Raw genomic sequence first — 24,707 nt, 5'->3', positions numbered from 1 at the left:
AACCCAAAAAAACTGTATTTGACATGTTTTTTTTATTCCACTCACAAAGTTTACTTAAATTGTAAATACTAAATAGAAAAATTCAAAACCTATACATAAATATTTAAAAGATTTATTTGAATTGAATGAAAAATACATGAGAATTATAGATTAAAATTAAATATTAGAGATTAAAATATTAAAATAATTGTAATATTTTATTACCATGAATATATGTCTGAAACAACTCTCTACGTGAGCAAATATGATGTGGTGATTGTAAGATTTTCAATTATTTAGAAAAAATGATATACCTAGTAAAAGTTTCAAATTTTGGTTTAAAAATTCGATTATAGTGTAATATTAATATTTAATAGGTACGAGTACAATATTTTGTTCAATTCAATTCATAAAAAGGTTATTAACGCTTAATTTGTCCACTTTACACGTATATTTGTTAGATGGAAATAAATTCTAAAATCTATACAAGCCGGAAAACTAAATAAAAATGTATCATAAATCTACAGAGAAAATACAGTTTAAAAAATCTGAGGTCACCAAAGTTATACTATTGAATCAATAACACCATCACATGCCTCTAGGTAGATCTGATTACTTTGAAGCATGTTGCTTAGCTTTAGCACGCCATATGCGATTTTAAAATAATCAATACTTAATAAATTCTTAAATCTAACTAAGATCAGATAAAACTAAATAGAATTTTATGATATACACAGAAAATACATTTAAAAAATTATCAGTGCACCGATAGTTTTTCCGATAAAAATTTTATTAATCTTGCCCAAACTAAGAAGATCGTAATATGAGCCTTCATAGAGTAGAGATTTGTATTAATAGATTTTTGTTTATACGAGAAATGGGTCTAAGCTACTTGCTCAACCTATTAGGTGTATACTCGTGACTTTAAACACGCATTAACAAACAATATGTGTATTTGCCAAACCCAGGATTTAAACCTTGGCCCTTTCTCATCCTTTCAATTTTAACAATCAATAAGCGAAAATTCGTTTTAAAAAATACACATTCTGATATAAAAAAGTAAATTCTCATTATAAACATAATTTGTATGTAAGTGACAGAATGTGGGATTTTTTTTTGTTTTTATCTTGTATTGTACCTATGCAAATGATAATATTTGCGACATTCATTTGTTTCTGTATTAAAATCATGCATAGATAATGATATTATAAAAAATATAAATATAAACATAGGTACTTATATTGAAAATACCCCTTATGATTTTAATATAATATAATATGATGATTATAAGATTAAAATTAGAAAATTATTCGGGAGACTTCATATTAATTGTTGTTTCAATCAGTGTTAAGTAAAAACCATTAATTAAAGACTTCTAAACGGGTTATATAACGAGCTACAAAAATATTGTCAAACTCTAGTATCTCTAACGGGTGATGAGATTCTTTTCACCTTTTGGGGATGCGGTAGAACGTACCTCAGATTTCTCCAGAACCACGGATCACCCCATTTTATATATGTATTCATGGTGATATAAGCTTTTAGTTCAACGTCCAGATTATCAATGGGTCTGATGTCACCATATAGTATTAAAATTACCCTTGCTCGTCGTTCTTTCAATGCTTGGGTATGCGCTGCTCTGAATTCCATCTTTCCCCACGTGGACTCTAAAAAGCTTAAGGACAATACGATTATAGTTCGCCGGGAGTATTCGACGGATCTGGCGATCTGGGTTGGGATAAATTCGCCAGCAAGCCAATCTCGGGAGTGCAGACATATCTTCAATGGGTGAGGCTCTTTTTCTAATTCAGGCAATAACGTAGACACAATAAAATTCTCGTCTTTGTGTGAATAGGAAATGAAGGCATCATAACATTTGTCTTTGTCGATTTCTTTCTCTGACACCCACGACATGCACAGTCCTTTAGAGAAAAGCCACACTATGATGCTCTGTTTGTATTTATAGAATAAAGCAGCAGATATGCCCAGGATGATACTAAGTATTGCTCCAATGCTGATTGCTATTATGGTAAAACGCTCTTCGCACAATGTCCCTGGGTCAATTTCTGAGATGTACCGACCGTCCGAGCAAGTGATATCTTGATAATCCTGCACCTAAATAAACAAAAGGATTAATAATAAAGAATAATTAATAACGTGATTGATTATAAAATGATTTAGGTATGTGTTTCTAAACCCCGCCAATTGCAAAATAAGCTTATAACTAAAATTTACCTATAAAATTTCATGATGATCTGTTTCTATTTGTATAAAAGAGCAGTGGAAGCTACTAAAATGACACTGATTATCAGTATGATGATACTGATGACTATTATGGTAGATTATTTTCCACATAAAGTTTCTGGATCGACTTTTGAGATGATAAAACCATACGAGCAGATTATGCCGTGGTATTCTTTCACCTAAATATACCAACATATGTATAAACGAAAGAAACAATGTTTATAAGACGAGGGATTTAAAAATACGTATTCTAACAACTAATATGCTTTTGACGTTTACCTTGATGTACAAAACTAGCATGCTCAATCTTTTAGAGACCAAAATATCAGCACTTTTTAAAAATGCGTTTACCACAATATTTGTTTTCATTGACTACAATTTTATTCGATGTGGACCTTGATGGCCTTAATAAGAAATTTTTCAATAGATTATTTCATAAATTATTTTTCAATTATTACTTGCTAAGCCTAAAATATAAAATTTTGATTCATGGTAAATTAATACCATTGACCGAGGGTAAATTGATGGAATTCGAATTTAAATTATAATTTATATTAGAGTCGTTTATATAATACGCATTTTGTTTTGAAAAATTATAATAGTAGACCACAAAACCCCACAAATAGAGATTGTAATTGAGAAATCTTGTCTTCAGTAATAATCGAAAAAAGCTTATCCCGAATCTCGAGAAATTAATTTTTCTAAATTTCAAGAATTCTCATTTCTCGGGAAATCATCAATGAGATTCTTCAAAATTTTAAAAATTGTCACTATCTCAAGATGCCTATAAAAATCAACTTCTCGAAAAAAAAAGATTCTCGGCGACACCGAACAGAATATCTTACATTTTCCGGGATAACAATTTTGGCCGGAAGAGCTAAAAAAAGTGGTCGACAGTATCACTGTACTGATGTCTCAACTTTAATGGTAAACGAAAATTCTTCAATTTGACGATACATGATTTTTTAGGGAAGATCAAAAAAAAAGGTCGCCAAGAAAAGGTGATTTCGTAATAATGATGATTTTTCGAGAATATCAAAATTCTTGAGATATCAAAAAATCCATTCTCAAATTCTCGAAAAAATAAATTTTACGCTTGAATTCGAAAAGTCTTAAATCTCTAGATATTGAAAAACTAAGAATATCATAAACTCAACCCACAATAATATTGTTGGACTACTTTGCATAATAGGTATATCTCTAAATTTCAAAAAAAAAATATTATCTGTGTTTGACATTATACATATTATACTATAAGAAAATGAGTATATAGAAAAATAATTACAAGATAAAAAGAACTTTTTATATACAACGTTTTTAAATTTTCTGTTAAATTATTACTCTCAATATGCTCAAACTTGTACTTGATATTATGAAGTAAATAAAAAACAAACAAAATATAGAATACTGAAATGTCATTTTGACATTTCATTTTGATTTCCATAATAACGCACGTATATCTTAATAATACCACCTCCTTAGCAACCAATAATAGTCTTTTACTTTTTACGGATTTTTCTGAAATAACTTTCCAAGCAAAACCGAATTAACTGAACATGAATTCACTTCTGCTTAAAGATGGCTAAAAGTATTAAAAGAATGCATTGGCACCGTTTTCTGATATATTCTAAAAGTTTCAAATGTCTAGCTAGTCGGAAAGTTAGTTAAAAATCTTGGACAAACAACCACCGGACAAACGAGCTAATAAAAACGTTGTATAATACACATTCTGATATAAAAAAAAATCGTCATATAAACATAATTTGTATGTAAGTGACAGAATATGGGATATTCGTTTGTTTTTTTTTTATCTTGTATTAGTATGCAAATGATAATATTTGCGACATTCATTTGTTACTGTTTTAAAATCTTCCATAGATAATGCATTTTGAATTTGAAATTGTTCTTATAAATTTAAATTTAAACATAGGTACTCACATTGAAAATACCCCCAATGATTTTAATATAATAAAGTGTTTTTGGTAAAATTTCCAGAATTTTTGAAAAGCTCTGAATACTGCTTACTAAGATGATAAAAAAGTTGTTGTTGCATAATACTTACCTTTTCCAAGTTTTTCTCCAAGAAACGAATGAAAGGTTTATTGTTACAGTTACAGTCGAAGGGATTTCCAGAAAACCATAATTGATGGAGAGTCGTCGAATTGCTTAATTTATTGACCACTGATGAATCAATAAACGATAGCAAATTATTTCTTATGTCCAATACCTGAAATGATAATGTTTTGTAAAATACTTCCTGTATACATTTTCAAAAATGAATAAATAAAAAATTATGATCTTATCGCACCCCCAGTAAAATACTGTCGTAAGTCTGAAATCGGCGTTTTCGAGTTATGGATGTGGTTGGATTCGTATTTTTTTTTGCCATTTTAATAAAATATTGTCATATCTCAAACTCAAATATTGTCAGAGAGAAAGCATTTAATACAGTACATTACTTTCCGAAAACTGTTAAATCGATAATAAAATAGTGTTGTAACTAAGTTACGACAGTATTTTACAAGAAGCTTTCTAAAAAACTAAAACAATATTTTTCAAAAAAATACTGTTGTAACTCTGTTACTACAGTAAGATCTCGAGATACATCGTAATTTTCTCACTAGTTGCATGGATATTATTGTTCCAAAGTATTCAAACAAAAAAACTGGAAGCAGCAGAGGCAACAATGTTTGTTATCAACTTCAATTAAATGGAAGTAAAATACAAGAAGTATGCAAAAAATACTTTATCAACACATTTGGGGTGAGTGAAAGGTACTGCTCCACTGTGTGGAAAATAAGGGATCTTCTTTTCGGAACGCCAATTCCAGAACAAAGAGGTCACCATGGCAATCACAAAAAAATTGAAGATGATTTAAAAAATGATATAAGAACTCACATTAAGTCTTTCCAGTGATCGAGTAACATTATTTGCGTGCACAGACATCTAGATTGTATTTAGATGGTAAATTACAATTGCTGAAATGTATCGGTTATACAAAAAACAACAAGCTGACAGCAATATGCCATTTGGAAAAGAACACTATTATACACATCCATATTTAATGACGAATTTATTATTGGCTTCTTTAAGCCTAAAAAAGATTTGTGGGTTGAATGCGACCCATACAATAATTGTTCACCAGAAGAAAAAGAACAACTTCAAGAAAAGTATGAGACACATCAACCTGGAAAAAAAGAGGCAAGGGATGAAAAGACCAAAGACGTAGCAGAGTCCCGAACTAATGGCCAAAACAGCGTCATTAATGTAGCTGTATATGATTTGCAGGCTGTTTTACCGCTTCCTTGCGGAAATGTGTCAACTTTCTATTATAAACGAAAGTCGGCAATGTACAATCTTACAGTCTATAATATCACTGAAAATATTGCAAACTGATACATGTGGGATGAGAGTCAAGCTGCATGAAGATCCAATGAAATTGGTAGCTGTGTACTCGATTACATTGCATGTGAAAAATATCATCACATTGAGCATTTTATTTTTTACAGAGACAATTGTGCCGGGTAGAATAAAAATAAATACATTGCTGCAATGTATTTATATGCCATCAGGAATTCACAAAAAAATAAAACGATCTCTCATAAGTTTTTGGTCATCGAGCATACCCAAAATGAAGGCGATATTGTCCATTCTACAATTGAGCAGCAGAAGACTAGGGCTCTAAAAAGTGGACCAATATTTGTGCCCGGCCAAATGATTACCATTTTACAAACAAGTTATAAAACAGGACAACCATACATTGTTAAACCCATGAAAAAACGAGCAGGTGAAATCGGTAAAAATTACAACACGGATGAAAATGGAGAAAAATTTTTGTGGCAGAAGATTAAAGTTATAAAAGTAGACAGAGACTACCCATACATTATTTTTTTAAAACAAGTTATCATGAAGAATGTAGTAAATTGAATGTTCGTCAATGGTAAATAGGTAAACCGTTACCGATGGATGGTCTCGATTCATCCAAAGCATATCAAGAGCGGCCAAAAATAACGACAATTAAAAAGAAGGATTTGCTTTCTCTCTGAAATGCTAAGCATCGTGAATTTTATCATTATTTTGTTGCTTCTCTTCCAAGTGATGTTTAAAAATTAAAAATCGTATCTAGAAATTTTATTTGCCCATTAAATAAAATAATTAAGTATTTTTTTGTTGTTTTGAACTAATAATTGTATTTTTCTTGTTTTTTTTCAATAAATCTTTAAAGATTGTACCATAACTTAATATTTTGAAAACCTTCCTTTACAGTGCCCAACAAATTAGTTGAAATTATTAGAGTGATGGTAGGGAAATTTACATAGAAAATATTGAGTTGATTCAAATTTTACCATGAAATTTTCAAATATCCTAATAAAATACTGTCGTAACTCAGAAATATTCAAATATCTTTATTTGTATATGTTTTAGAGAAAAATGATGAATACAGTTGAAAATAAATCATGTTTTTCCATAAAAATGAGGAATAATTTTTACATTCAGACTTTTCCTGTATTTACAAAGAATATTTGAAACTTCAAATGGCTCTCCTGCAAAATGCCATTTTCTGGATTACTACAGTATTTTACTGGGGGTGCGTTATTACCTTCATTTATTATAGTAAACATCATTACAAGATATGAAAAACTTTTTATATACTACTTTTTTAAATGCTCTGTTAAATCAAAAAATAACTTGACAATTCTATGTATTAATAATTTAGGTCAAATAAGGCAATTTTATTGTCAACAAATCATTGTATTGCTATTTTGCAACAGACAAACAAACAAATATAGAATACTGAAATGTTATATTGATTTCCATAGGAACGAAAGTATATATTAATAATTTAGTTGCTAGGACCCCAGACCCCTAGCAACCAATAATAATGGATTGGATTACGGATTTTTTTCGAAATAACTTTTCATAAAAAACAGAATTAACTGAAAATAAATTTAATTCTACTTAAATATGGCTAAAAGAATTAAAAGAATGCATTGGCATCGTGTTTGGATATATTCTAAAATTTTCAATTGTCTAGCTAGTCGGGAAGTTAGTTAACAATCGATTGCAAGGTTTGTACTGGATAAACAACCACCGGACAAACAAAAATACGAGCTAAGAAAAACGTGGTAAAAAATAATAAAATATTATCAAAATTGAAGCACTTGTCATCGTAGAGCAATACTAATAGTAGACATGACTCGTATGATATTAATTAGACAGTTTCCTATTATGCAAATTAATTAATATATAATATATAATACACAAAAAGGAAGTACCAATAGTACCTATGAGCGGTTTAGTAAGAGTCACGTGCTAAAATTTTTTTTTAACAATATGTTTTTACACTATGGTAATTGTAAATGTGCTAAAAAACCATTCGGTAATGTATATTTTATAAGATTCTTTATATAAACATATATTTTTTAGGTACCTACTATTTAAAATGTCAATCATATTTATTACTTTTTTATTGATTTTGGAATTAGGTTATAGATAATATGTTTTAATAGTCCTGATGGTATTATTGAAGATTTCGTAATATACACAATATGCTTTGGTCAATTATCATACCAATGCGATGTCTTATAATATTATAATTGAGGCGTCTAATTCCAAAAAGCAATAAATTCACATTTCGTCAAAATCGAGAAAAAAATACGCAAGTATTCTTCGTATAATTTTACACAATATGTATTGATCTATAAATTCCAAAACGCGACATAACCCTACGAAAAAAATATTTCAAGTCTCGATTTATTACAAAAAGCGTCAAGTCCGTATTTCATATTATTAATTAAAGCTTGGTTGATTTCACGCGTGCTTAAGTCAACCAATAAGGGAACGTTCAATATTGAAAAGTGCGTCTCCCATGCTGTGGCATCTGGTAAACGCATGACAGTGCCATGGAAATATGTGCCTTATGCGGAGTAAATTAAAAAGTGAAGTACAAATAGCGCTACGTCCAATTTTATTTTGCCTATATTTATTACATTTAAGAGTTTATCGGCTGAAATAAATTGCCATTTGGATCTAATTTTGACATAAAATGCAACGGAAAAAAATATCTCACCTTAAATCAAATAATTGAAGCTTGAAACATAAAAACGTTGTTTCCCTAAAATATTGAATTGTGGACTTGTCGCTTTTTGTAATTAGACGCCTCAATTGATATATTTAAATGTTTCCTCATTCTCTATAACTATAACTCAATAACTATTTTAAATCTCAAAATGAAAATTAACACACAGTAATATAATATGTGTTTTTATATTAATTATATTTATTAAATATATTATTATGTACATTATTATAACTTATTACCGGAATAAGACTAGGATAAATGAGTAGCAACCGAACCTTAAAAATACATATTATATAGATTGTGAGTAGGAAGACTATAATCAAATGGAATATTTCCGAATTATTGTAAATATAGTACTTATAAGTAATAATTATTTACCTCTATATTTGTTGGGATGTCTTGGATACTCAAGTCTAAGATTTTATTACCAGCGACATATAATTTGGTAATCAGATTGTAAGAATAAGTTTGGTTCGAAAATATTGACAAATATTTCAAGTCATTTTTGTTTAAGTAAAGATCAGTAACAATGTGGTCTGATTTGATTGATTGTGATTTGGTTGATTTTGGTATAACGATAGTTGATTGAAAATAATTGCAACAATTGACTATTATTGATTTAACTGAGACTCGACGAAAACAGCTGCAATTTTCTGGACATATAATCTCACCTTCTGTCCATGGACACCACAGTTCTTCGACTTTAAGATCACTCAACAATGTATCTTTTAGTCGATGTGGTGCTTTACATTTAGCTGCTACCATGTCCAATTTTATGCCAGTTGAATTACCGTTATTCTCTTTAAGGTATTTTAGAAATGGGTAAATACTACAGCTACAATTGATTGGGTTTTCGGCTACAAGTACATCAATTGACTTTTTGTTGAAATCCCTTGGTAGTGAATTATTTGGCAAATAGATTCCTTGTATATTATTGCTTCTTAAGTCGACAACAGTATAAGTAGAATTAAAGGTGATTTTGTTCAACTGAAAAAAATATATTCACTTAATAATAACAGTTTTCTTTTATGACGTTCAATCCTAACGATATCATAATGTGCTCCACAGAGTGGAGTGAAGATGAAAACAGAATGTCATCACGTCCGTTATGACATAATTTAGAATTTACAAAAACGACAAAAACTGCTTAATAAGTACACAAAATAAACAATACCTACGTACATTGAAGATATGACCATCGGATTAAAATGCAATATTTATCATCACCTGTAATTTTAAAACCTTTAACGGATCAATGCCTCCTCAACAAATTTTTTCAACCCTTGAAAATACAGTGCTGTTGTTCGACGGTTGATTTGACTGAACTTTGGCTTTCTAGATATTCTTGTCCTCTCAGGGGATGCGGACATAGCGTGCCTTGTTGGTAACTATCCTAGCAATCTAATGAGTGTTTTATTCCTTGTAAATTTGAATGCTTCTTTACTACCCCAAAGATTTTTCTCTATACTCTCATTTTAAAAGATATTCATATTTCTCTTATAATATATTAAAAACATTGGTGCGTGTACTTATGTTTACTATTAAAAGGCATAATCAAAGAAATGTTATTATTTATTTATACACAGTTAAATTATTAGGAAATTAAACAAAAAAAAATAAAAAACAAAACTATTGGAGCGCCGCTAGTTTGTTTCTTTACACTTTAACATCACTAAATTATAAAATTATTTCTCGTTGTTTTTAAAGTAACAACTATCACTCTGACGTTTAATCCTTTGTTTTCGTAAGGAATTGCAAATAGCCGACAATAATAAATTCGAAGCAATAAATCTAGTATACATCAGAATGATTCGCACGAGCGCGTTGGGTATACCACGCTGCTAACTTCATAGTGTCGCTCTTTCGTAACGGTGTGCGCGCGCAGCTCTCAATTTCACTCTCTACCAAATGCCCCAAAAGAAGTATAACTTCAGAAATGCCTAGCATTCTGACCCAAACGTTAATACTGGCTGCAGAAGAGGTATCGTATAGAGTTGTTTTGGTTTTCTTTAAAAGTATCTTGTTTTTCAGATGCTTTTCAAAAGCTTCGCAAATGAACCCGCGGATAAAAAGCTAGCACCTTATATACTATATTATGCAAGTTTAATTTGGCAATATTTCTTTTATTTTTCTTTGCGACAAAAATCCAAGATAATCAAGATACTGCAAGTAAGTGCATTTTTAATATGAATACTATCGACCGAGGATACTTAATGTAATTGAAATTTAAATCAATTTTAATTATAGTGTTATCATAAAACTTTGATGTTTTTCTTAAGCTCTGCAATCTCATTTGAAAGGGCAGAAAATATATATTTAAAAAAAAAACATTTTGACAACATTGATAAATCAGAACGATAAAGTTTTAATTATGAATATTAATGAATTAACTCACCTGCAATTTAGAGATCATGTTATAACTGAGATCTAAATGTTTCAATTTCGGAAATTTAAGTCTCCACATGTCATTGACTTTTTAAAATGATTATGACTGAGATTTAGTGTCTCTAACGTGGAGAAAATTGTCTTTTGCTTTCTTTGATTAAATTGCTCGAAGAAATCTACTTTCATCTTTGCAATATTATTATAAGAAAAATCGATAAGCTTTATATTATATTTCAATGAACTAATGTTTAAAGAATAAATATCTTTTAAATTGTTATGTTTTACACTCAGGTTCTGTAGATTATTTAAACCTGTGAACCAGCTTCTGTAACAAAATATTGTATACAATTAAATTCCTTATACAAACGACATCTGGCCAATAAAACAATAAGCTGTAACAATTCACTTACCCATTCACATAAGTGAGCTTATTGTTATCCAGATTGAGATTTTTTAGTTTGAACAAAGACGCAAATGACTTTTCGGGTAAATATGTTAGTTCGTTGTCACTTAGATTTAACTCACTCAAGCTTTTTAACGTTGTAAACAAAAGCGGCTGTATTTTATTAATATTATTTTTATTCAAAAATAATCTTGACAATGGCCTTGATTCAAAAAAAAGTTCTTCGGGCAAATAACTTAAATTATTTTTGGTTAACTTAAGAATTCCTAAATTGGGAAGACCATAAAATATACTCTTTGGTAAAGATGTTATACTGTTCGAACTTAAATCTAACACCATCAACTTATTCAGACCTCTAAAAGATTCATTGTGAAGATTCATCAACGTATTATTCTGTAATGTTAATTCACTTAACCATCTTAGCTCTTGAAAAAATCCCGGATATATACTAAGCAAACTGCTATTAACTAATCTTAAATAATGTAGATGTTTCTGTGTCAAATCTGTGAGATTTGTCATATTCTCAAAAGCATTTTCTGTAACGTTGATCATTTCCAAAAATGACAATTCCAATTTTTTGATTCCTCCCAGTCCTTTTAGATGAAGTATGTTGATTATTTCAGTCATATTTCGTGTTTCAAACTTATTAAGATTCTTGGAGAGTCTTAGAAAACTTTCGTTGATTTCACTATAAGACGTAGTCGGCAGGGGGCAATTCGTAATCGACATTGAATTTATTTTGCGTTTGAATTTCGAGAGCGGTAGCAAAAGAGTGGAATATGGTTTTACCACGCATTTTATTCTTAATACGAATGACAAATTTTCTGAAAGAAAAAGAATACAATTCTATAGGTATGCTAAAATAAAAGAAAAATGACAATGTATTAGATAGGTACATACATTTTATTTATGATCAAGCCTCATTCCATTTAATTACAGTACTCTTTCAGTAATCAGCAGCTCGATTATCCGACAACTACTATAATCATTCATAAACTATAATCTATAAACATTATTTATACTAGTTGAAAGCTCAAAAGCAAGCTTTATAATTCGCCGGTATTCGTATGTCAAACTCAGTAGTCCGCCGTCGTATTTAAGGCTATGCTTCAGTTGAGGCATGGTCTAAAAAGATCGTGGCTAGGCGATGCGCGGATTGTGCAAATGACGCGTGCCGAACGAAATATAATTTGTCATAAAAGTTCAACATACGTCCATTTAATGTAATGTTTATTGTTATATTACTAATAATAATAGTATATTCATTGACATGCTTTCTAAGTACATACGTAAGGTTTTTTAGTCATCTTTACACGATTTAGGAATATTTTTATCTGACGCTATGACAAAACAAATCGACGTGCGGGCACCTCGACATTCAGTTTCTGATTGGCGACTAGTGAGAAATTTCGTGGCACCTACTGTTGATAATTATTTGCCGTTAACGTAGCTGAGGCTTGGAACAGCCTACGGGTACGAACAATAATTTCATCGTGGAGAAAACTGTGGCCCTCCATGAATCAAGATGATGAAAACTGGGAACCGGAAGACTCAAATCCATTGGAATAATTGATTCAGAGGGGGACTGAAGACCCAAAGCTAACGTGAATTTTTTTAGAATAATGGATAGCAGAAAGTTTTGAGGAGTATGTGCCATTGACGGAAGATGCAAAGATGAGCTCATAAATATATCAAGAAGCTTGAATTCCGCGGATGAAGACAATAATTTGTCAACTAACTGCAGCTCATGCAGTCAAATTAAAAGATGCACTAGCTGTGGTTGACGTTATCATTAAATAAATAGGCAGAAGAAAATAGTGATTTACTGTTTATTACATTATATAGTTAATAAACTAAGAGCGGAATGCAGAATCCAATATTTCGATCTTAAGGATAAGACTATAATATCTATTATAGACTATACTGACTATAGTGCTAAGGAATCCTTAACCATATACTACTTTTGTTATGAACAGGCCCCCTTCTGTATTACCATTTACCACTGACAGCTGCTGTCAAAATAAATTCGCGTGTCTATAAAACAGTCCATACACTCAAATTCATTTAACAATTTATCTCAATATGGACATTAATAGTGTTAATTTCTTTGGCATGTATATGCAGAATATTATTTTATTTTTTATATACCAGTCCGCGGAAATACATCATGCCAGGCAGAATGACACTTGACGCTAGTGTTACAATGTTAAAAAAAATATCTTGCGGTGCCTGTGAAATCACGTATAATGACTGATAGCGAACACATAAGAGTATTATAATTAAATATTAATTATGTATTTATAGTTATTGCATTTATAAGGTGCAGTTGTCTGTATAAATGCGTTTAAAAATTAATAAATGTAAAAAAATTTAACACCATTGTATATGGATGTACTGAAATATGACTATATTCTAAAACATTAGAGCGAGAGGTTTAAAAGAATACTATTTTATGTAATAAAAATACTTGATGCAGTCATTAAATGTTTAAAATAAATATAAAGGGTAATAATGCTTCAAAATTATATAAATAGATTATCTACAACATTTAAGGAATGTCCATGAGCATGCTTTGAATATACAATAAAAGCTCCATTTTGACCTACGATGAGCATGTCCCCCTTAAGGGCCCGCTGAAGAGCCCGCCGTTCAAGTATAATTTAGTATAAAAAGGACCTCGGCGTCGTAACTACGTCAATTTAAATCGATCTTTTCGCAAAAATCACTAATCATCGGAGATTTTATTTCAAGAAATATTATTATTATTACTGATAATTTCTGCCGCGCGGAGAATTATTATTATTTTATGAACACCTGCGACATGAAGCCGATCAGAAAACAGGGCTGTCAAAATAATATTAAGCATTCATATTTTTTAAATGTTAATTTCATCATGGTTTTTAATCAAACCTGTGCAAGTACGTACTGATAACTTGGGTGGATTTTGTAGCAAACATACTATTGATATATATACGGGTATATTATTATTATAACCCAATTCAAATTGAACATAGGTTGATACTCAAATACTATTATAGTATGTTTATGATTTCGAGAAAATAATACGATGGTATAATTAATCCATATCAATTATTTGAAAACATTACATTCGCACTTTGCACAAAATTACAAACACATTCGAAGTTTGCCGCACACGTACAGACCACGTGATATTTGTTTACGCAAAATCGTCGCTTTTCAAAATGGCGAATTTGATTACCAGATTTTACTGCGATGAATCAGTATGTTCCTTTTTGTCTTTTTTTATTCGTAGGTTTGTTTACTATGTACACCGAGAAATTTCCATTTATAAACTCGGAAACGATTTTTACAGAAGAGTTTTGGAATATAATGCAACCAAAACTGGAAAAAATTCTATCATGGGTGTTGACTTCCTGAATTAGCTAACCCCAGGTCCATGCCACTACGTGAACCACAGTGGATATTAAGCTATTTCCACACTGGCAACAAGTTGCTGGCAACCTCATTAAATTTTACGATACTTACCATAATTGCTTAAGAAATTTTACAATAATTATCGTAAAATCTAACGAGGTTGCCAGCAAATTAACTTGTTGCCAGTGTGGACCCGGCATTAGATGCACAAAACTTAAATAATATATATTATAAATAAAAATTTAAAATTATAAATATATATTATGATTTATGTCTTCGACAGCCCTGATGAAATAAATGTGAAATATGAGTCGGATCAGTCACAGAGCAAATTTATTAACACAAACAACTTTGACACGACCTTTTTATATTAACTAGTAGACCAGATATTATGGACCACATGTTAAAAAATCATATTTTCAATTCTCAAGGCCAATTCTGTAGAACGTCCTCTTCTGTAAAAATCGTTTCCGAGTTTATAAATGGAAATTTCTCGGTGTACATAGTAAACAAACCTACGAATAAAAAAAGACAAAAAGGAACATACTGATTCATCGCAGTAAAATCTGGTAATCAAATTCGCCATTTTGAAAAGCGACGATTTTGCGTAAACAAATATCACGTGGTCTGTACGTGTGCGGCAAACTTCGAATGTGTTTGTAATTTTGTGCAAAGTGCGAATGTAATGTTTTCAAATAATTGATATGGATTAATTATACCATCGTATTATTTTCTCGAAATCATAAACATACTATAATAGTACTTGAGTATCAACCTATGTTCAATTTGAATTGGGTTATAACAATAATATACCCGTATATATATCAATAGTATGTTTGCTACAAAATCCACCCAAGTTATCAGTACGTACTTGCACAGGTTTGATTAAAAACCATGATGAAATTAACATTTAAAAAATATGAATGCTTAATATTATTTTGACAGCCCTGTTTTCTGATCGGCTTCATCTCGCAGGTGTTCATAAAATAATAATAATTCTCCGCGCGGCAGAAATTATCAGTAATAATAATAATATTTCTTGAAATAAAATCTCCGATGATTAGTGATTTTTGCGAAAAGATCGATTTAAATTGACGTAGTTACGACGCCGAGGTCCTTTTTATACTGAATTATATTTGAACGGCGGGCTCTTCAGCGGGCCCTTAAAGAGACAACATAATGATTACACATTTCACTTCGTTATCATGAAAGAATGGATTATTTAATTTGTCACAGGAAATGTGCAGGCGTATCTCATGTAACATTGTTATTTGCTATTTATAAAAAAAAAAATATTTTTTTTATATCTACGAAATTCATTTCTACTAATCAAAATGTTTTTAGATAGGTACATAAATAAATCAACGAAACGAGATTGATTTTCCAACACATCGAATGAATGTAAATAATATAAATAAAGTTGTATCTACAATACAATTATAGTGGTGGTAGCAAACCTTTAGTTGGTACGTGAATAAAATAATAATATAATTGGGATTGTTCTAGAGTGATGTTACGCGATCCTATTCTGAACGTAAGGCGTAAAGGTATGGTGCGGTAATCATCAGCCGGGGTAAATCCACTGCTAGATGAAGGCCGCCCCAAGCTTCTTCCAACTCTTTCGGTCCTGTGTCGTTTGCTGCCACATATTTCTGCCGAACTTTATATCGAAAGATATTAATATAGTAAATAATGCCATTTAATAACTGGTAAATAATAATTACCCCTTATACATTTTATCCGCGAATCTGATGAACTTGATGAACCCCGGCCCCATCAAACATAAAAAAACCATACACGATATGAAAATAGTTCAAATCAAAAATTTTATTTCATCAAAATTATTGTAAAATATGACAAATTATGTTGTAGTTGTTTCTTCAATGTATACGAATATGTACAAAAATTGTACCACAAGCGATTTTTTTTTGCTATCTATTAAACGAATGCATTATACTGATTTCCCTCCCATAATATAAATTAAAGGCATGGTTAATATTTTATTATGGTTATTATTTATATAGTTGTATAATTACGTTTTTCTGAAATATGTTATGCTTATTACAATAAGACTCAATTATATACTTATTATAATTATTAATAATACTAATAGGAGAGTGTCATATAAAAACTTTGATAGAATGTTTTTCAGTATATTTTTATTTTATATCTGTGATGCATATTATTAGTTAAAGATCTCACACAGACCTCGAACCTGGCCTCGGTCGGTCGCAAAATTACTGAAATCAGGTTACATTCAAATGAAAAATCATGCGAACCTAGAGACAGCTACTATAATATATAAAGGGGATGCGTAGCCAAAGTTTGCTGGGGCGCCCTATAATTTTGCACATACACTAAGTAAGTGAGTAATTATAGATCGGAGATCTTTGTCGTAAGTGTCACCTTTTGGTAGTAGACAACACACACGACACGTAGGTATTTTGCACATTTAACATTGTATTTCGTTTAATATATTATATTTATAATATAGAATATTAGCTTCTTGGTATAAAGTACAAAACATCCGCAAGGTAGACCTAGACGCTGGATCGATGAAATGATAAAGGTCTGCGGAAGTACGTGGCAACGTAACGCAGCTTGGAGAGGCCTTCAACCAGCAGTGGACAGATTCAGGCTGATGATGATGATTAGGTAAGTATGATAAGATGTATATTCTGTGAATTTTGTAATATCCTTAATCCAGTCACCCGTGTGCTTTACACCCCCAATACCCCAGGCTGGCGCATTTATGTAACAAGACTATTACATGCCCATTTTTTCTTTAAACCAGCTCCTAGATTATAGCCGACATATAAATTTAATATAATTCTATCTAACCATGACAGTTTTTCCATTTTGAAGGGTGTCAGATGAAAAAATATGAGAGAAAAAGAGCACATTTCCAGGGATACTTAAGGTAAATACAAAGATAATACGATATTACAACCTACTGATGAATACGTATCCAACAATGACAACGACATACTTAATCCATAACGTCATTTCAATAGCTCACTGACGATATTAAATTGAGCGAATATATTTTCATAAACATTTATAGAAATCAAAAATCATTACTTATATTAAAAATGTAAGATTTATTGTTATCAATAATCTGTTTATATGTATATGTGATTGAATGCACTTGAAAATAGTTTTTAAATTGTCTTATCACTAAATATTTTGGAAAAAAGGGCATTCATAGACAATAATATTATGCGCGAATGTTTTAGGCTTCGCCTTTCGAGCCAACCGTTTTGCATACATTTCGGTAGACGAGGCTGAAGTTGCGTGACCTGACGGTCATACAAAATAAATCTCAATTCCTACCATAAAATAATCGTAAAAATATAATATTTTTGAAGACAGATGGCGCTGTCATATATTTTTTACCTTTGATACAAATTCTAAATTCAATACATGAAGATTCTGTTGACGGATGTTTCTGTTTATTTTTCAACTTATTATAATGTCTTTAGTCTGTTTTTTTAGAAAGTAGGCTTTAAATTATCACCTATTTTGGAGCCTTAGCCACTGATTTACCCCACTTTTGTGTGGGACGTTGGTCGCCCAAATTTAAATAATTTGATGCGGAATCGAAATTCATGTCTGAAAACTAAAACTTTATCTTTGCTTGATCCATTTTGCGAATGACTAAATAGCATTCTCATAAAAATCGAAAGCTACTACTACACCCAGTGAACAGAACAAGAAATTTCCACTGTTTTGAAGTGAAAATTATATTAATTATTTAGGTACTATGATGTCATGCTTTATTGACAATCAGAAGGCATTTGACTGCGTAAGATGGAACTGTATGTGGAAGGTACTTCTAGAAATGGGAATTCCATCACACCTTACCTGTCTTATCAAAAACTTATATAACAATAGCCACACAAAGGTAAGAGTAATTAATGCGTTTTCTGAGAATTTCCGAACCGAGAAGGGAGTTCGTCAGGGATGCGTTTTATCTCCCCAGTTATTCAATATATATGGAGAGCATATATTGCGAAGAGCCCTAGATCATTGGCAAGGCGGAATAACAGTTGGTGGCCAGAAAGTAAACAACTTAAGATTTGCAGATGATACCACACTAATCGCTACCGATGAAACAGAACTCACAGAGCTGATACACCGGGTATAGGAAGAGAGTCGCAAATACGGCATCCTTATTAATAGGAATAAGACCAAGTTCATGGTTGTTGATCGGACCAACCTTCTACTAACACCAAGTACACTCCAAAACCTCGAAACAGTCGACAAGTCTATATATCTGTGATCGACCATCAGTGGAAAGGGCGGACGCGAAGCGGAAATAAGAAGGCGCACACAGATTACAAAAAATGCGATGACACGCCTTATCACTATATGGAAGGATCGAGGAATTTCGATTGCCACAAAAATGATGCTTGTGCAAACATTAGTATTCTCGATATTTCTATACGGAGTCGAGTCGTGGACCCTGAATGCAAGATAACGGAAGACAATTGATGCCTTTGAGGTGTGGTATTGGCGCCAAATGCTTCGCATTTCTTGAAGGAAGCACAGGACGAATCAGTCAATCATCCAGAGACTGAAGATAAAGGAACGGCTCTCAATGATATGTCTGAGAAGAATTCTGCAGTTTTTTGGACATATTGTCAGGCGCGAACCGGACAACCTGGAGAAACTGTTAGTTTTGGATAGCCTCTAAGGAAGGAAAAGCAGAGGAAGAGCGTTTGCGCGATGGAACGACCAAGTGAAAGAACTGACTGGGGCACCATCCATTCTGCCCTGAAAGAAGCGGAAGATCGAGAAGGATGGAAAGTTTTGGTCGCTCAAAGGATGGCGAAATTTAAATGTGGTCACGATTCTCAGCCATGAGTGCACGACCAAAAAGAAGATTTAAGTACTATGCATCTAAAATATTTTTTCGGTTTTTCCATACTTCACCTCTCGCGCATAGAACACATTATTTTTGTTGGGATAATGGATCGTTTAGAGGATGTTATATTATGAACATGGTTTTCTTCATATGATTAACTTTATTATTATCAACTTCATGAATAATAGTATACAGAGTAATAGATTACATTTTGTTATGCGACCGTTACAATAGACCTTCGATTATACACTAATGTCATGCCGGACACTCAAGTGAACATTTGACTGTAATTAGTATTTAGTATTGGCCGACAGCCTGTGCCGTAGTTAACCGTAGTAATAATATTCTTATATTATTACTTATAATATTTAGTTATGTTATTATATTAGACGGCTATATATCAACACGCCTCTTAGCCGTTTAATTACTTTTGTATCTGTACACTAGATTAACTTCAGTCTTTGACGATTTTCCAGGAAGCTCGTTTTATCCAATGCTTTGGTAAAGATGTCCGCTATATTATTTTTTGAATCAACCTTTACTATGTCAATCGTCTTGTTTTGGTAATGTTCGTTTACATAATGAAATTGAATTTCAATGTGTTTAGAGTTTTTTGTAAAATTTCCAAACTTTGCAATAGCGACCGCTCCGCTATTGTCCTCGTGAATTTTGATTGGTGTATTTACTTTTAAATCAAAACTTTCGTTACATATATTTCTCACAAATAAAATTTCTGTGACTGATTCTGACAGTGCTATATATTCCGCGAAAGTGGAGCATTTTGTAACCACATTTTGTTTTTTTGACTTCCAAAAAATTAAATTTCCGTTTAGTCGAATAGCATAACCGCTCGTCGATTTTCTGTCTATATTGTCGCCCGCATAGTCCGAGTCGACGTAACAATCAATTTTATCGTTCTTTTCGTTTTTGTCATATCTTAATTTTAGATCTTTGGTCTTTAATAAGTATTTTAGAATTCGCATCGCATACTTGTAATGGGTTTTGTCGTGGCAGTTTTGAAAACGGCTTAAGTAATTAACGCTGTACGCGATATCAGGTCTAGTGCCTGAGCTTATGTATAAAAGTTCGCCGATCAAGTTTCTGTATTTTATTGATTCATCTGTTTCGCTCGCTTGATCGATTTTTAGGTTTGTCTCCATTGGAGTTTCGTATAGTTTAGAATTTTCTAACTGATATTTAGAGGCTAATGATTCGATATATTTTGTCTGGCTTAGCTTCATGTTGTTTTGATCTTTATTGTAATCAATATCGATGCCTATATAACTTTTAACCTCATTAAGGTCTTTCATCGTAAATCTTTTCATTAAACTTTTCTTAATTAAGTCAATTTTTAATTTGTCTTTCCCACAGATCAACAGATCGTCTACGAATACCAGGAGATATATTGATTCCTTATTTTCGGTTTTTACATAAAGACAATTATCGTATTCGCTTCTCTTGAAATCTAATTTTTTTACATATTCATCAAATGTTTCGTACCACGCAAGTGGACTTTCTCGCAAACCATATAACGCTTTCTCTAGTTTGCAGACTTTATTTTTTTCCTTTTGATAGCCTTTTGGCTGGTAAATATAAACTTCGCTTTTAACTGGTCCATTGAGAAATGCGGTCTCAACGTCCATCTGGTCAATGAAGAGATTATTCGTTGTGCAATAACTCACAAGAATTTTAAAAGTTAACATTTTTCCCACGGGGGAATAAACGTTTTCCAAGTGTTCTCTTTGTTGAAAGCCGCGTACTACTAGACGCGCTTTGTATGTATCATCGCTCTTTCTTTTAAATATCCATTTAACATCGATTATTTTCTTATCAGTCGGCTTTTCGACTAGACACCATGTTTTGTTTTTATTTAGACAGTTAATTTCTGAATCCATCGCCGCTCGCCAATGGTCAGAGTCTTTTGAGGTTAAAGCTTCCTCATATGTACTTGGCGCATTTGCGTTTATGTAATTAACGTATATACAGTGAGCTATAGGATTTCCGTAACGCTCAACTGTCTTTTTTTCGCGTGCGGATACTCGTCTAGTTTTAACTTTGACCGATTCGCTCGCCTGTTCATTTTCAACAAATACTTCATTATCATTATCATTTTTACGCTCATTTTCACTTTCGCTCAATTCGATCTCCGAGCCCTGCTCATTTAGATCAATGTTTACACGGTTTTGTGATTCGTTATTTCCGTCGAAAGTGTTTTCATTAGTCTGATTTTCTAGGCATATTAGTCTTGTACCTTTTTCGATAACCTGCACATGTCTTGCCTCGATCACCTTATTTTTAACCAAAACTCGGTACCCGAAATGTGTATATCCTACGAGTACTCCGATTTGTGACTTATCGTCCCATTTTTTTCTGTTTATTTCCGGAATTCGGACAAAAACTCTTGAGCCATAAATTTTTAAATGTTTGGCTTTCGGCTTAACCCCGAAAAATATTTCATAAGGCGTTTTATTCTCGCACGTATTTGCGATAGTTCGATTTTTTAAATAGGCAACTGTATTTATTGCCTCGGGCCAATAAATTTTACTTATGCGCGCCTCTTTAATTAAACATCTTGCTATGTCCATTGCTGATCTGTTATAACGTTCAGCGACTCCATTGAGTTCGTGTACGTTTGTCGGACATGGTAAAATTTCGATTCCCTTTTTGTTTGCAAATTCGTATATTTCTCGATTTAAATATTCGGTCCCCTTATCGCATTGCAATCTTTTTATTGATTTCCCGAATTGATTCTCTACAAAGTTAATGTGATTTTTGAGACACTCGGCCGTTTCTGATTTATTTTTTATACAATAAATTTTTGCACATTTGCTGTAATCGTCTATGACAGTCAAAAAATATTTTTCACCTTTATAGCCCACAATATTGTGCGGACCGTTTAGATCGGTGTGTATTATTTCGTTTATTGCTGTTGTTTTCGCGCGATGATTTTCAAAAGGTAAATTTGCCATTTTACTTTCAATACATGTCGCGCATTTCATTTCTTGTTTTTCAAGATGGTCTGGTAGTCCATCAAGTAACTTATCTTTTACTATTTTTTCTAGATATCTAAAGTTTACATGGCCTAACGCACGATGCCACTTTTCCTTTTTTGTTAATCTCGTTGTATTTGTGAAGGCTTCATTTGGATAATCATTGTATGTACTAATCTTGCTTGAATCTTTAGGATTTTTTACACAGCTAGTCATGTAGTATAAATCATTTATTTTATTAGCCACTGCTATAAGGTTTCTGGTTTTTTTATCAAAGATTTTGGCGTTTGAATCGCGCGCTACTATTGTGCAATTTTGTGTTATTTTTGAAAAACTTAACAGATTTTTCTTTAAACCTTCTACTAAATAGACGTTTTTTAGTTCTACTGGCTCAACATTGTTATGGTTTTTAAAGTAACTTACAATATTTCCCACTTTTGTTGCTCGCAACTTTTTTCCGTCGGGTAGGTTTACGTCGATTGGCTCTTTAAGCTCAACGCAACTTGAATAGAACTTATCGCTTTTCACTAGGTGATCTGTGCACCCGCTATCGAGTAGCCACTTTATTTCACTCTCACTTGTTTCTTCACTGTTTGCACTGAGTTTATGATGATTAACTTGAAGAGCCCACGTCTTCAAGTTTTGTTGTTGTTGCTGCTGCTCGATGCCTCTGCCTCGGCTGCCGCCTCGCTGGTATCTGGTGCCTCTGCCTCTGTGATATCCAAATTTCTCGTAATTGTTTTTGTTCGTCGGCTGTTGTGATGTATTGCCGCTGTTTCTGGTGCTGGGCCCATATCCCTGCTGTAGATTGTCGGTTTGATTTGCGAACCAACACTGTTGCTGCTTGTGTCCTTGCTTATTACATATATAGCACAGGGCTTTTGTTTTTGTTTTTGTATTGAATGTGCTTACATTCGTCTTTTGTGGATTTTCCGTGTTTGTTAGGCTTTTTTCCTTGATTTTCGATTTGACATATTCCATTGTTTGTTTTTCCGCCGGAACTATGTCAATGAAATCACCTATCGCACTATAGCTTAACGGTAGTGCCTTTATTAAATATCTTATCTGCTCTTCTTGTTGAAGAGTACCACCTGCATTTATATATTCATTGCAGGTTTTCTGAAAGTCTAAGAAGAAATCATCGACAGTTGCATAGTTTTTCATTTTAATTTCCTCGATTTTTGACCTGCAGATTATCTGCATCGGCGTTGATTTCGTTGAGTGTATTTCATCTAGTTTTTTCAGCATTGTCAATGTCGTGTCGCAGTTCTTGATAAATTCTAATTGGCTATCGGAAACTGCACTAATTAGAATGGTTTTGGCTTTTAAATCTAGTTTTTTCCATTCCGCATATTTTTCTGTTGTTTCCATTGTTCGGATTGCTGGCGCTTGACACTCGTTGTATTCTAGAATGTTCAGCAATCTGTATTTCCAGCTGTTGTAATTCCTTCCTTCGAAGATTGGTATATTTACCTCTGTGATCTTCGTTAGATTTGCCATTTTCGTAATAATAATTTTATTTATTATTTTTTTTTTTTTTTGAATTATTTTGCAGCCTTACGCCACCACTGCGTTTCACTTAATAAAGCGGTCGGTTTTCTGATCCGCTGTGATCGCACTTGAATTATTGTTACCGTGAACCCGCGGTACAATTTACGGAGCACTGGTTTTACGTTTTAAACCACGTTGCACTTGTTATATATTTGAACCAACAATACTATTATAACCACGTTCTGCTACCATGTTGGGATAATGGATCGTTTAGAGGATGTTATATTATGAACATGGTTTTCTTCATATGATTAACTTTATTATTATCAACTTCATGAATAATAGTAAACAGAGTAATAGATTACATTTTGTTATGCGACCGTTACAATAGACCTTCGATTATACACTAATGTCATGCCGGACACTCAAGTGAACATTTGACTGTAATTAGTATTTAGTATTGGCCGACAGCCTGTGCCGTAGTTAACCGTAGTAATAATATTCTTATATTATTACTTATAATATTTAGTTATGTTATTATATTAGACGGCTATATATCAACAATTTTATCGCAGGAGTTGATTGTCAAAAATTTTATAACGAGCATATTGATAATAAAATTGTTATTTTTACGATATTAATTCGTACTTTTTTTTTAAACAGTGAGTCATCAACAAAATAGATATTATTATGTGCATTATTTATATGTAGAAAGTAATAATTTATATATTTTAATGACCATCTCCGATAAATTGTATGTAAACAATGTTGTACGTATAAATAAATTGTAGACATGAACATTTATTATAATAATAAATCTCAGAATAGGAGACGTTTGACGTTTGAAATTTTAAAGTTGAATGTTTTTCG

At 31.9% G+C, this 24,707-nt stretch overlaps 2 protein-coding genes across 2 annotated transcripts in view; both read right to left on the bottom strand.

Moving 5' to 3' along the window:
• Positions 1–1,389: 1,389 nt before the first annotated feature.
• On the bottom strand, positions 1,390–2,523 carry LOC147071113 (protein toll-like). The gene is made up of 2 exons (XM_085948530.1): positions 2,503–2,523; positions 1,390–1,929 (listed from the first exon to the last, which is right to left on the bottom strand). The coding sequence occupies exons 1-2, from the start codon at positions 2,521–2,523 to the stop codon at positions 1,390–1,392; spliced, it is 561 nt and encodes a 186-aa protein (XP_085804656.1).
• Positions 2,524–3,469: 946 nt separating this feature from the next.
• Positions 3,470–24,707, bottom strand: part of LOC147071112 (uncharacterized) — a 94,954-nt gene continuing 73,716 nt past the window's right edge. The window contains exons 2-3 of the mRNA XM_085948529.1: positions 11,109–11,328; positions 3,470–3,529 (exon numbers count right to left, since the gene is read on the bottom strand). Coding sequence (XP_085804655.1) covers positions 3,470–3,529; positions 11,109–11,328 — 280 coding nt within the window. The remainder of the gene's footprint in view (positions 3,530–11,108; positions 11,329–24,707) is intronic.

Source organism: Rhyacophila brunnea, unplaced genomic scaffold (genome assembly GCF_057557595.1).
Source record: "Rhyacophila brunnea isolate RB1 unplaced genomic scaffold, BYU_Rbru_1.0 scaffold_20, whole genome shotgun sequence".
In the NCBI taxonomy this organism is placed as follows: domain Eukaryota; kingdom Metazoa; phylum Arthropoda; class Insecta; order Trichoptera; family Rhyacophilidae; genus Rhyacophila; species Rhyacophila brunnea.
The sequence above is the reverse complement of the archived record's forward strand: the minus strand, read 5'-3'. Positions and strand labels throughout refer to the sequence as shown.

Excerpts from the sequence above, each read along its gene's own strand:
- LOC147071113 (XM_085948530.1), bottom strand. The coding sequence starts at position 2,523 with ATGCTAGTTTTGTACATCAAG. Across the intron at positions 1,930-2,502 it reads TGCTAGTTTTGTACATCAAG|AGCATCATAGTGTGGCTTTT; the intron begins GTAAACGTCAAA and ends AAATACAAACAG.